The following is a 13,797-nucleotide window of genomic DNA, read 5'->3' on the forward strand; positions in this document are numbered from 1 at the left end:
TTCTCCCCCTTAACCATACGGACCGGGCACAATAATCCAGCACGCAAGACACAAAATACAATATCACTCTTTATCTTAAAAAGTACAGGGAGGGCTGATTCTGGGGTTAAGTACACAAAGCACCTCAGTCCTTCGGGTAGTTTAGTGTCAGTTCTACAAAGTAACCTTTGGCTTCTGGGCACCAGTGAGGCTCAAACTTCTGAAAGTCTTGCAGAGTTTTCCTGAAGGCAGGTGAGGAGAGGGATCCAGAGGCCCACCCTCCTCGGTCACAGTCACAGGGTGGCCTCAGGCCAGGCCGGAGAGGAAGAGACGACTACCATGGCAAGGAGACATCAATATCCAAGGACTATTTACAGGGGCTTCTTCTGGGACATGACGACTAGGGATCACTTTATGAACGCCACTTCTGGGATTTCACCCTTGGCCTGAGAGAAAAAGGAAAGGTCAATACAGCCAGGTCGTCCCACCCCACACGCCCATTACTCAACCCTCTTGAAGGCCCAGAGATCTGTCTTTTTGCCACTGTCTTCCCAAACTTCACCTTGAGGTGAGTAAAGGCCTGGGCGGATCTGGTGTAGTCCCAGTTGTTGTCCTGAAGGCACCTGGAGCAGGGAAATGTGAGCACCTCCGTTAGAGCCAGAGTACAGTCACCTGCTCACTAAAAGCCACTTCAGAATCCATTCTATACAACACCTGCCCAAATTTTCCAACAATTATATACATCATTGCACAATTTATACAAATGAAAAATAAGTAAAAATCCAAATGTTTATCAATGGTCTACTGAACACAAAGCAATATGTATTAAACAGCTACCAAGAAGACCACACACACCCTGGCCAGTGTGGCCTCGTTGGCTGGAGCGCTGTTCCGCACCCCGAAGGGTGGTGGGTTTGATTCCCAGTCAGGGCACATATCTAGGTTGCTGGTTTGATCCCCAATCAGGGTACCACGCGGGAGGCAACCAATTAATGTTGCCATTTCTCTCCCTTCCTCTCTCTGAAATCAATTAAAAAAACAAAACTAGCCCTAGCAGGTTTGCTCAGTGGTTAGAGCGTTGGCCTGTGCACTGGAGGGGTCTCAGGTTCAGTTCACAGTCAAAGGCATGTATTTCAGTTGCAGTTTTGATCCCTGGCCCAGTTGGGGCACATGAGGAGGCAACCAATTCATTGTTTCTCTCCACCCACTCCCTTCCAATCTCAAACAAAACAAAACAAAACGACAACTCTGGTGACCTTTATTCTAATAGGAAAAGATGTTCATGGGATAAGTAAAAAAGGTAACTTGCAGCCTTGGCCGGTTTGGCTCAGCAGTAGACCATAGTCGCAGGTTCAATTCAGGCCAAGGGCACATACCTTGGTTGCAGTTCATTGCTGGCCCTGTTCAGGTCATGCAGGAGGCAACCAGTCCATGTGTCCCTCTCATGTTGATGTTTCTCTGCCCCCCCCCAACTCTATCTGAAAATAAATAGATATCCTCGGGTGAGGATTAAAAAAAAAGGTAAGTTGCAGAACAGTATATATAAAGGGATTTCATTTTAGCTTTAAATTTTGTTATGCTAATTTATACATATGGAAAATTTTTCATGGACCATCTTTTTTTTTCTTACAATTTTTTTGTTTTGTTTTGTTAATTCTCACCCAAGAATATTTTTTCCATTGTTTTGTCTTTTTTTGAGAGAGTGGAAGAAAGGGAGGGGAGGAGGGGTGAGGTTGAGGGGAGAGAGGGAGAGAGAGAGATTGATGATAGAGAAACATCAGTGGGTTGCCTACTGCACACTCCCTACTGGGCATTGAGCCCACAACCCCGGCATGTGCCCTGACTGGGAATCAAACCCGAGACCTCTAGGTGCAAGGGTACAATGCTCAACCAACTAAGCCACACTGGCCAGGGCTCTTCTTTTTTTTTATTTTTATTTTTTCCTTTATTGATTTTAGAGAGGAAGTGGGAAAGAGACAGACAGAACCATCGATGAGAAAGAACATCGACTGGCCGTCTCCTGCATGCTCCCCACTGGGTATCAGGCCCACAACCAGGTCATGTGCCCTGACCGGGAATTGAACCAATGACCTCTTAGTGCACAGACTGATGCTCAATCACTGAGCCACACCGGCCAGACTTTTTTTTTTTTTTTTTTAAAGAATCTGTGTTGGCTTTTTTTTTTTTATCCTCACCCGAGGACATTTTTCCATTTTTTGTTCAGATAGAGTGGGAGGGAGGGAGGGAGAGAGAGAGAGAGAGAGAGAGAGAGAGAGAAACATCGATGTGAAAGGGACACATTGAGTGGCTGCCACCCGCACAACCCAACCAGGGCCGGGGACAAACTGCAACCCAGGTACGTGCCCTTAGCAGGAACCGAACCTGGGTCTCTCTGGACTGCAGGCCAATGCTCTAACCGCTGAGCCAAACCGACCAGGGCTGTGTTGGCTTTTAAAATTTCAGGAGCACTCATTATTCACTACAACCTCTGTTTGTACACATGCCCAATACTCACTTCTGGGACCACTCGAGGTTCATGCCAGACTGCGTAGAAAATGTCTGCAGCATTTCCTGCTGCTCTGGGGAAAGGGTGGGCACTGGGCTGGAGGAGGGCGTGGGAGCAGGCATGGCAAAAGCTCGTTGGATCTCGTCAGGGCTGGCATTCCGCACAAACAGTTCATCATTTACGATGCACAGCCTTGGGCACAGAAAGCACCTTAGACAGTTGAACAACCACAGACAATCTCATCCTCCTAACATTATTCCTATTCTCACTGACATTTCACTCAGATTGTAAAACATTTACAAGGTCCCTTTCCTACTCTTTGCTATTACATTTATTGATATGGACTTTCCCATGAACTCCACAGATGGAATCATCTACTAAACTTGACACAGAATTGCACATTCTGTTCCAAACCATGAACAGTTCTTAGCCCCTATTTATCTTCACAACAGAACAACAGATTCAGGAAGTGACTAGTTACACCAATTTTCAGATGAGGAAACTGGCCCTTAGCCAAGTGGTAGAGCCAGGCTGAAAAACCCAGCCAGGCCAACTCCAGAGCCAAGCTCTTCACCACAATGTGAGCCTCCTCCTCGGATTCCTTTCCCTCCCTGAAATTCTTAAGACACCCTGAGGCCTGCCTCCATCCCTCCCCTCCAATCCCACAGAGCTGGCCATGGCTTGGGACTAGATGCCCACTGGGAAGCCACTCACCCCGAATTGCTGGCTGGAACAGCAACAAGCGTCCGTGTGAAGGCTCGCAGAGAGTCCCGGGCCTTTCCATCCACTGCAATGACAATGGTGACGACCCCTGAGACTCGCTCACACTTGATGTGCGCAAATAGCTTCTCAGAGCATGGTCGTACTTGATACAAAGTGCCCTCAGTGGGCCAGACAGGGATGATTATGTGGGTGCAGGGTTGCAGAGCTGGGGGAGTGTTAGAGGTCAGAAAGGACAGTGATACCCACTTACATTCCACTGATGGAGTCTGTGTGCGCCAAGCACTCTGTAAGTCACTCCATAGCACCACCAGGAGATGGCTGTTACTAACCCTCTTTTACAAGTAAAGAATCTGAGGCTCAGAAGTAATGTAAATTGCCCACAGACACACAGGACCAAGGCTGAGACAGACGCTCAGACCTGCCTGACTCCAGTCTGTGTCCTCCTAATCCTCAGGCTTCTCCCATATCCCAGACTGGAAAGATAGGTAGAGGGTAGGCCAGATGAAGATGGCTTGGGGGATAACAGGAGAAGGTCAGAGAAGAGGGGAGAGAAGGTAGCTGGGAAACAGTGCTGAGAAAGACTGCAGCCGGGGAAAGGGCTGCTCCACAACAGGACTCCAAAGATGCTCACCTTCCTTGAAGACTCCATTGACAGAAAAACACAGCAACGTATTCTGAAAGAGAAGAAACAGTTACCATGCAGGCTCCTGGCCAGAGCCCGAGTCCCTCTCGCCTCTGAACTGCCCTTTCCCCAAATCCAGGCTGTTGGGGAAGAAATCAGTGCTTACCGTTTGGGCGCTTATGTCAACCACGAAGGAATTGATGTCGTGTAGGGTCTTGGGCAACTCATTGAGGAAGGCGACAACATTGAGCCGTGTGTGCTTCAGCAGCCGGAACCGCAGGGCTGAGGAGAAGCCAAGGTTAGAAGCTGCCATGCTCTCCTGAGCCCCATGGCTGATTCCTTTCCACTCCCTTCTCACATCCTGTTCTGCTCATATCACACACTTACTTGGGTCTTTAAGTTTCTTCACATTCCTGCTATCCTTGAAGTATTCACCCAAGTTGCTTCTGGGGAATAAAAGAAAAAGGCGGTGAGCTCTGGCCGGAGTGACTCAATGGTTAGAACGTCGGCCCGTGTACCAAAGGGTCACGGGTTCGATCCCTGGCCGAAGTCAGGATGTGTGCAGGAGGCAATCAATCAAGGTGTCTCTCTCACATCGATGTTTCTCTCTCTCTCTACTCCCCTTTCTTCCTTCCATCCACTCTCTAAAAATCAATGGAAAAAATATCCTTGAGTAAAAGTTAACAAAAAAAAAAAAGAGGAAAAGGAGGTGGTGGTCAGAGCAGTGTGGATGCTAACAGGTGCTCGCCAGTATCTGTTGAGAAACTCTGGTCCTGGGCAGATTCTGGGATGTGATTCTCACCGGGCAGGGTTCTGGGGTGTGAAAGGGATGCTCAGGGAGCAGCAGGCTCCATCATGGTAGGCATCCAGGAGCCGCTGCCGGTTTCCAGAGTCATAGATTGCATAGTACCTGTGGGGAGAACAAAAGGGAACGTCTGTGCTCCACAGTCCAGATCTACAAAGGGACCTGACAGCTCTCTGGTCCACAGGTTGATGCTCAAACCACTGAGCAAACCAGCCAGGGTGGAACCCAATAGTTCTCAAGAGTGAGTTGTCCTGGGGCCAGCCCACCTCTCCCCTGCCTCAGGGGCCCTGAGATACTTACTGCTGCAAGAAGTGCAGGACCAGATTCTTCAGGGCCTCTGTTCCAAAATAACTTCCCTGGAATTAAACAGATAGTAGGACCATGTAACCAATACTCTCCTCCCAACACAAGTTCTAACTCTGTCCCCCTTTCTCACCTTGCAGGGTGGTAACATTGTGGGGGCTTCAACATCAAAGGCAATTGGCGGGGGTAACTCATGGCCGTCCTGCCAAAAGAAAGTGAGAGTTGGGAGTGTAAACCAGAAAAAAAAGGCAGGTAATAAAATGGAAAACTAAGAGAAAGGGGACAGAGATCAAGTATAAAAGAGATATGGAATCCTAACATACCATTCTGTCTACAGGCATTTTTCCGGGAAGGAGGTATTATAGCCTTTGTTGGATTTTCAAAGGGCCCCAAATCCCCAAATTAATGGTCATAAAAACACGTTAGGCAAGACCTTGGTGGGAGATGCTATGATTGTTAGAAGAGCACGAAAAATGATTGTTAGAACTTACCAAGCGTAGTAACTTGGGAAATCGTTCACGAATGGCGCTGTCAAGAACGGGACAGAAGTGAGTGACGCTTCAGAGCCACCGTGCCTCCTGGGCTGCTCTAGGAGCAAATACACCAACACCCGAGGGACAATCCTTCCCACCTTACTCATTCTCTCACTTTCCCAGCCTCTGAACTTTAAAAAAATGGCCCAACTCCCCTTTACCTGGGGCACCCAGAAATGATTACCTTGAAGGATGACTCCTTTCTCTGCCTGACCTGAGCACCATGGGAGGAGCACTCTCAGCCCAGGCTTTAAGCCCAGGACGTCCTTTCCCTCCCTGCCCCCCTTACCTTCTACCTACTCACCTGTGCAGCCCCGGGAAGAGGGAATGGGGTGGGAGCCCAGGGGCTCCGCTGCCTCAACAGGTATCCATCAGTTCTGCCAGGTCTGGCCATGGCCAAGACCAGAACACACCACAGGGATGGCACAGGATGTTGGGGCAGGGAGATGAGCAAGGCAGGGGTCAGGAAGATGGGAGGCCAAGGAAGGAGTGAGGGAAAGAAAAGGAGAAAAGAAATAGAAAAAAGGTAGGATGGGGCAAGGCCAAGGAGAAGATGGAGAAAGATACAGGGGAGTAGAGAGGAAAAGGAAAGAGAAAGCAAAGGAACTACAAGGCAAGGAAGCATTCAGAAAAGAGGGAGAACCAAGGGAAGAAGGTGGCACCCTGACACAGCCCTTTCCTTCAGCTGCCCCTTTCCCTGTGGTCCAAGGTAGAAATGGGAAACAAATCCTCATTGTAGCGACAGGGCAGATGCTGTTGGCCAGGTCTCTGTCTGCTACCTGGGTCCCGATCTGAGCTGGGCGTGGGAAGCGAAGCAGCCATGGGGGCAGGAGACCTCCCTCAGAAGGGGTGAGGGTTCAGGCCCCTGTAAAGTTGGGGGGGTGAGGGTCTGTGCCCCACCTCTGTTGGCCCCCAAGTTCTCTCCTGATGGCCCCTCTGCGACTGTGCCTGTCTTAGGTTGTTCCTTCCCTGAGGAATCTTACCCGTCTCTGGCTAACCAGCCATCCTCCGGGGCCAAACAGGGTGATGTGAAGTGTGCAAGTGAGGGAGGGGCAGTGCCCCCCAATGCAAGAGGTTCACTTCTGTCTCCTTGGTAGCCTATGCCCCCGTGGCCTCCACGCCCAGCACCTGCCTTGGGATCCCCTCGCCTGCTGGCGGGGCCCTGGCTCTGGTCACATGTCTTGGGGAACCCAGGTTTCTTCTCCAGGGAGGGCCCAGCTCACACCACTGGGCTAGAGACAGATCCATGGCACCGGCCACCAGGAGGCCTCAACCTCAGCACGAGCAGAAAGCCCAGGCAACAGCTGTGGGCAAATGGATTGTGAGAAGAGGATCCCTCTTGGCAAAAAGACAAGAAGAGCCAATATGGGACAAAGGAGAAACGGCCCATCAGCCTGTAGGCCCAGGGAGAGGGCTTTCTCAGCCCAGGATGTCAAGCTCTTGGTACAAGACACCTCCGTGTGTGGGGCACACACAAGACACCCCAGTCATGGTAGAAAAGGGGAGGTGCCCTTCCTGGAACAATCAGGTAGGGCGACTCTAGAAAAGGCTGTGTTCAGGAAGAAAGGAGAAAGACCATAGAACCAGCAAACAAGTAGGTAAAAAAACAACAGGAAGGAGACGTGGGGCAAAGCTGGGGCATATGGACAGACAAAAGGGAGGAGCATGTGATCCTCCCAAAGGACAGGTGGTTCCAGCTTAGGGCTGCACATCTCCTGCAGACGGGCACTGGTCAGGGTGCGTTAACTCAGCCTCCCAGGGGGTGAAGGTCCCCAGGAGGGGAAACAGAGGCTACAACTGACCTGATGTAGGTGGACTGGTCTCGGAAGGTGTCACAAAGAGCGTTTCCTTCGAGCCACAGCTCTTCTAGCTTCAGCCCTTTCACCTTGTCCAATTCCCGCTCAGATTTCAACTGCAAAGGATGGGAGAAGGCAAGAAAGAGACCCTAGTAAAGAGAGCCAGCTAGATGCCCACACTCAAATCCCCACCCTCATCTCTTAAATTCTTCCTTTGCTTCTTGCCACCACCGGGCAAGTCCTCTTCACCCTCTGCCCACCTCAACCAAAAACACATTCAGGTCTCAAGTCTCACCTCATTTCCGGAGAGGTTTAGGATCTTTAGGTTGGGTGCTTTCTGCACAATGCTAGACATGTCATCCAGCCTATATAGCCTGTTGCTACTCAAGTTCAAAGACAACAGCTGTGAGGAGAAAAGAGTTTTGGAGGAAGCTTCACCAGAGAGGCAGAGACAAATCTGCCTCCCAACCCCACCCTATCTATCCCACCCTGCTTCCTCCCACCTAATTCCGAGGCAAGGCCTCACCTCAGGGATGTTCTCCTCAATGATTTGCAGGGTAGCTGCCATACAGCTTCTACGATGCAGGACAACATCAATGTTCTCGGCCACCAAATCTTCAGGAAGGAAAGGGAAGTGTGAGAAGGTGTGCCTAGGTCAGCATTAGCACCAAACCATTCTCAAACCTTCCCTTCCCTTCCATCTTCACCCATCTGAGAACTGCTGCCAACAATACCTGGGTCTAAACGAAGGCCCTTGAGGTCAAGCGCTTTTTGGGAGCCATCGTATCGTTTGCTCATGATTAACTAGAGGAAGAAAAAGGCTTCAGTGGTCACTGGGGTTGCGTTATTTGAGGGGAGGGGCGTGAGGATATGAGAACTGCTGGGACTGGGGTGGAAACACACGACTAGAGCCTGCCTCACCTTTAGCTGCTCTATGTGTTCTGGCTTCAGCTCATTCTGTACAGTAAAGGGTGGAAGAGAGGGGTTGATGATGATAGGTATCTGCCAGGAAGACATAAAGGGCAGGGTGAACGCTACGAGAGCCTAAGCCCTGGGACCAAGACCCAGTGCCCTGAGCACCAATCCCCACCTCCAGCCAAGCCAGGCTCTTTGTACACACCCTACGGTTCTCCTGATCCAAAATCTTATAGTTGACAGCCTTCAATGCAGAGGCGGTACTGGCATCCTCAACAAAAAACTGGGCCCGCATGTTTTCATAGTGAAACTGCAAGAGAAAAGAGCAGCAGATTTGGAACCCAGAGCCCCTGGCCTACCTGGCCCCTCCGTCAGCCACTCAGGCCTTATCTTACCTCAATGGGGGTGAAAGGGACACTGCATTTGCTCTGAATCATACTCAGGAGCCATGACTTGTCATATTTCCTGCCATAAGGAATCTACATGAGAGAAAGAGAAGGCAACATTATATAACTAAGGCTGAACAGCAGATCCAATTTAGTGGCCTTTCACATAGTTTGCCAAACTTGGAACAATGTTTCTCCCTCTCTCCCCCTCTCCCTCTATCTGAAGATAAATGCAAAAAATGTCCTCAGGTGAGGATAAAAACAAAACAAAAACACACAAAACTACACTTGTATTCATCGAAAGAATCAAACTGACTTAAAAGTTCCAAGATATTGCCCTGACCGGTTTGGCTCAGTGGTTAGTGTGTCGGACTGCAGTCCAGAGACTCAGGTTCGGTTCTCGCTAAGGGCACGCACCTCGGTTGCAGTTTGTCCCCGGCCCTGGTTGGTCGTACAGGTGGCAGCCACTCAATGGGTCCCTTTCACGTTGATGTTTCTCTCTCTCTCCCTCCCATTCTGAACAAAAAATGAAAAAATGTCCTTGGGTGACGATAAAAAAAAAAAGTTCCAAGATGTTGCCCTGGCCAGTTAGGCTCAGCGGTTAGAGCGTTAGCCTGCGGTCCAGAGAGACCCGGGTTTGGTTCCCGCTAAGGGCATGTGCCTTGGCTGCAGTTTGTCCCCGGCCCTGGTTGGGTCGTGTGGGTGGCAACCACTTGATGGGTCCCTTTCACGTCAATGTTTCTCTCTCTCTTTCTTCTTCTCTCTCCCTTCCACTCTATCTGAACAAAAATAAATAAATAAAAAAAAATAAAAGTTCCAACATATTATTTATACCCTGCCTACCTCAGAAGTCGAGAGACCCCAACCCCCACAACTTGGCTTGAGCCAAATGGAGACATCCAGAGGAGTTATTCCACCTCCCAGTTATTACATTTCCCTTAGATGGCCTTTCCTTTCTTCCTAATCCTGCTGGTCCCTTCTACTCCTTTTCTGAAGCTGCCGTCAGATTTTCTTTTCTTTTTTTTTATACTAGGCAAAGAACTTTATTAACCTGTTTCAAACTTTATTCCCGGGCCTCTTCAGCTTAATTAGCTGCAAAGAATGATTTATGTATATGCAAAAACTGAAAAGAGCTGCAATGTCCAGGGGGGTTGGGCTAAAAAATATTAGAGATCTAGATTTTATCAGATCCATAAACAAAATTTGAAAACAGCAGTCATAATATAAAATAGCAGCTCCCAGTAACTTCTTCAAGATTATCTTCTTCAGAAGTTGACTCAATTCAGTTTGCCTCATTCTTGGAAGCCTCATCAAAATTCTCCACAAGATCTGGAACTTCGTTGTCATCCTCCTCTCCAGGAGCAAGTGGTGCTTTTCCATCCACAGATTGTTTGGGCAGAGCTTCAGCCAGTCTCCTTAAACTAGTCCGACTGTGGGCACCGAGCTGGCTGAAGATGCTGGGTAGCATTGCTGTCAGCTGCTTTGTCTCAGCATGGCCTGTAGTGGTGAGAGTGTCCGCTGTCGGAGATGCCTGCACTTTAGGGTTGTTAAAGTGGATCACTGTTCCTTGGTTTGTGAACATATTTACTTCTTCAATACCAGAGATATTATTTACCCCTAACTTCTTTAAGGAGAACTGAAGTTTATCATCTGCTGTAGCTGTTCTGTGAACCACCTTCTTTCTACGAGCAGTTCCTTTCCCACCAATGCACACTTGTGTCTGCAGTTTGGCGAGTTTCTCCTGGTTCATAATAGTTTCTTTCATCTTGTTGGAGAAGAAACGGGGCCGCGCGGGGGTCTAGGGTTGGCCTTCAGGGGGGTCTTGGACTCTGCAGTCGGATTTTCTAAGATATTGCTCCTTAGGTAAAAGGATGGATACCTGACTGTGGAGTAAACAGCTGAGAAGACTGATTCTGTGAGGTGAAGAGTAAACATGTTCACTCTGAGCCCAGCCCCCATTTCCCCTGCACCATCTATTTCCAAGATACTCACTGTAATCTTAAACCAGTTCTTTGAGGTCCCATCCTGGCTGGTGCCAGCAGCCCCTCTTTGTGGAGGAATTCTGTCTCTCTGCACAGTAACATGAATGCGGTCTCGATCATGACAATTATCACGACGGTTGGGTCGTGCAGCATAGGGGTTGCTGTGGGGAGACAGAGAATAAGACACCCATACGTGCTAGGAATGTCTTCTCAAAGGCCTTGCTGCATGGCTATCTGGGCTACAACTAAGCCAGTTAAACCATTAAGTTGGTCCTGGCATTTCTCACTCCTGTGGGTAGGAAAAGAAATGACATGGAGTAAGAGGGCAATATAAATGAATGCGTCTCTAAAGTCAAACCACAACAACTGGTTACTTACTATCGTACTCGGGGAACATCCTGGGCATCACTCATTGCCACATCTCTGTCATCTTCCTCAAAGCGGGAAGACCGAATACCAGTACCTCCTCTTCCAGACCTACGGTTCCCCTCACCACACTTCCACCGGAAAGGACCCCGGCCTTTCTTTCTTCTTTGAGGGAAACTAACACGATCATCATGCTCTGGAGTTGGAAGCAGAACACAAATTAGAACACCCATCACTGGTCTAACTGCCTTACTGTGATAGTCTTCATCCAGCACCCTGATGGATGAGGTACACACTAACTACAGCAAGCCACCCTCCACGCAAACTCCTCCACCTGCCAAGAGAAAGAACCCTCTCTGTGGGATAACATCAGGGAAAAACCATTGAGAAACTACAGGGTTTTGCCCTGGCTGGTTTGGCTCAGCGGTTGTTGTGTTGGCCCACAGACCAGAAATTCCCAGGTTTGGTTCCCGCTTAGAACACGAACCTTGGTTGCAGTTTGTCCCTGGCCCTAGTTGGGGTCATGTGGGTGGCAACCAGTCAATGTGTCTCTCTCACATCAATGTTTCTCTTTCTCCCTCCCTCCCTCCCGCTCTATCTGATGATAAATCCAAAAAAAGAAAAGAGAAACTAAAGGGTTTTGAAAAATGAAGCAGAGATAAGAAACAGAATGTGGAAGTGAGAGTGATCCAAAAGTGGTACTGGACACAATGCAGATCCTCTGAAAACCCCCCTGAAACCTGCTTTCACGCAGCCTCCCAAACCTACATTTAATCCACTCAATATTTGGATGATGACCTCTCTCCCCTCCCCTCAAACCAATCAATCACAATGATTACAACAGGTTTCAGTAAACAATGCTTCTTTTGCCTACATGGTACAGATGTCAGTTACAAATATGACCAATTTAAGAATTTCTATAAAGATTTTATTCTCACAGTGCCATGCTGAAGTTTTGGCAGTGAGCTCTTTGTTTCTTTGGCCAGAAATGTCCTTTAACCCAGAAGACAAATCCTAGACACAGCATCTAGTGGCAGGTAGAGTGCTTAACCAAGAGTCCTCAAATACTCTCCAGGAATGTGACCCTCTCAATCCTGGTGTGTAGGAATGGATTCTTAAAATAAAATAAAAAGATCCATGACTCCCTTGCCATGCACAGTGTGACTCAGTGGTCAGAGTACTGGCCCATGAAAGGAAGGGTTTCAGGTTGGATTCCTGGTCAAGGGCACATACCTGGGTTGCAGGTTCAACCCCCAGCACTGGTCAGGGTGCCTGCAGGAGGCAACCAATGGATGTTTTTCCCCCACCCACACCATCCCTTCCACTCTCTAAAAATCAATGGAAAAATATCCTCAGGTGAGGATTAACAACAACAACAAAAATCCATGACTCTAATGCAGCACCCTGCAAACAATGAAATTCAAGAAATGACCCTAGAAAAAAAAAATAAATGAACAGAAGACACAGCTAATAGTGACTGAGAACTTTCTCCCGTGCCAGACACTATGATACACCAAGCACTTAATATAAATGATCTCATTTTAACACACACACAAACATACACGGACACAAACTTAAGCGGTAGATACTGTTTCTACCTGCATTAAGGGAGTGGAAATCGAGGCTTGAGAGTTTAACTCAAGCTGGTGTAGCCAATTCAGGACTGAAACCTCGGCTGTCATGTGCTCCAAACCACTACGCTGGACCCAGTATAATGTTTGGTCTAGCATCGAGTTGGTGTGTAAGTCTAAAATACTTAGTCAAAGTCAAAGCGGCAGGAAGTGGGGCAAGACCGACTGGATGCGATAGATATTAGGACACAGGTAGCCCTTGAGGAGGGTACTGACTCACACTAAAAAGAGTCTGGACGCCAAACTGAAATGACAGGGATACACCACCCACAAAGTTCAAAGGAATCTCGTCACCCCACTGCCGAGCCACCCGCTGCGAGCTGCGGCTACTCGCAACCCCGGAATTCCGGAGTCAACAACTCGGGCGCCAACCCTCGGGTCCGGCCAGGCCCTCCCGCGCCACCTCGCCCCCGGCCCGCGCCGCCACCGTTCCCCGCGGACGTGGGCCCCTCGCGGCCTTCCGCCTGGCGCTGCGGCCTAGGCCGGCGCCGCCCACCCCGACCCCAGATCGTCCCGCTCCCCGACTCGGGCCAGCACTTACCGTTGTATGACTTTCCCCCGTCCGCCATGGCACAGCGAGAAGCAGGACGGGCTCAGGCGCGGGCCACAACGCCACAGACGTCAGAATGCCCAGGTTCTCCAGGTCGAAGTGCCCCTACACCCGGCGCCACCGCATTTATGCGGCCAAGCGCGCGGCGCGCCGTCGACGTCTCCAGGTGGTGGGTGGTGCCGCCTGGAGGGCCCCGCCCACCGCGCGTGCGCACTGGGTGAGCATCCGCGTCAGGGGCGGGGCTCTGCCGCTACACCACCCGCCCAAGACAAGGGATTGCCAGTTGGGGCTGTTTTGCTGCGCCGCGGCTTGCATCTGCGTGCTGCTACGCCAGCGCCTCCGGGGTTATCGCTGGAGCAGACGGCAACCGAAGCCCAGGACTCCGAAAAGAACGGAGATTAGGGGCCACACAAAGGGTTCCCGAGGAATGGGAAAGCTGGGCCTCGGAGCGGGAGTGACCGCTTACAGATCCCTAGAAGGATCCAATCAAGTGTTTGTCTCAGCTTAGCCCCCTGCCAGCTACGGATATATGCTTCGCTTTTCTTGCCTATAAAATGGATTGTCAAGAAATAGAAAACTAAACGTAAGCTCCGAGGGAGCAGGGAGGGACTTTGACTAAATCATAGCTTTTTTTCTTTAGCGCCTGGCTCAGTACCATGCTTGGCACATAGCTGGAACTCACTATTTGTGAAATGAATTT

General features: G+C 49.7%; 2 protein-coding genes across 3 annotated transcripts; both read right to left on the reverse strand.

Annotated features, from left to right (window-relative positions):
- Positions 1-56: 56 nt before the first annotated feature.
- NXF1 (nuclear RNA export factor 1) lies at positions 57-13,257 on the reverse strand. Of its 2 annotated transcripts, XM_036257929.1 has the most exons (21): positions 13,089-13,257; positions 10,929-11,112; positions 10,561-10,711; positions 8,578-8,661; positions 8,388-8,492; positions 8,189-8,269; positions 8,002-8,071; positions 7,794-7,882; positions 7,563-7,670; positions 7,274-7,383; positions 5,430-5,466; positions 5,072-5,140; positions 4,936-4,991; positions 4,633-4,740; positions 4,218-4,276; positions 3,997-4,112; positions 3,840-3,882; positions 3,200-3,272; positions 2,495-2,677; positions 542-602; positions 57-425 (listed from the first exon to the last, which is right to left on the reverse strand). In XM_036257929.1, the coding sequence occupies exons 1-21, from the start codon at positions 13,114-13,116 to the stop codon at positions 387-389; spliced, it is 1,854 nt and encodes a 617-aa protein (XP_036113822.1). In that variant the 5' UTR covers positions 13,117-13,257; the 3' UTR covers positions 57-386. The 2 variants fall into 2 exon arrangements, with proteins under 2 accessions (XP_036113822.1, XP_036113823.1); XM_036257930.1 differs by lacking the exon at positions 2,495-2,677.
- On the reverse strand, positions 9,407-10,477 carry LOC118627607 (transcription factor BTF3-like). Its single transcript, XM_036257931.1, has one exon. The coding sequence runs from the start codon at positions 10,331-10,333 to the stop codon at positions 9,851-9,853; it is 483 nt and encodes a 160-aa protein (XP_036113824.1). The 5' UTR covers positions 10,334-10,477; the 3' UTR covers positions 9,407-9,850.
- Positions 13,258-13,797: the final 540 nt, after the last annotated feature.

Source organism: Molossus molossus, unplaced genomic scaffold (assembly GCF_014108415.1).
Source record: "Molossus molossus isolate mMolMol1 unplaced genomic scaffold, mMolMol1.p scaffold_m16_p_13, whole genome shotgun sequence".
Lineage (NCBI taxonomy): Eukaryota > Metazoa > Chordata > Mammalia > Chiroptera > Molossidae > Molossus > Molossus molossus.

Coding starts and splice junctions, on each gene's coding strand:
- LOC118627607 (XM_036257931.1), bottom strand. CDS start 10,333: ATGAAAGAAACTATTATGAACCAGGAGAAACTCGCCAAACTGCAGACA.
- NXF1 (XM_036257929.1), bottom strand. CDS start 13,116: ATGGCGGACGGGGGAAAGTCATACAACG. Junction 5,467..7,273: donor GACCAGTCCACCTACATCAG/GTCAGTTGTAGC, acceptor CGTTCTTGACAG/CGCCATTCGTGAACGATTTC. Junction 3,883..3,996: donor TTGACATAAGCGCCCAAACG/GTAAGCACTGAT, acceptor CTTCTCTTTCAG/AATACGTTGCTGTGTTTTTC.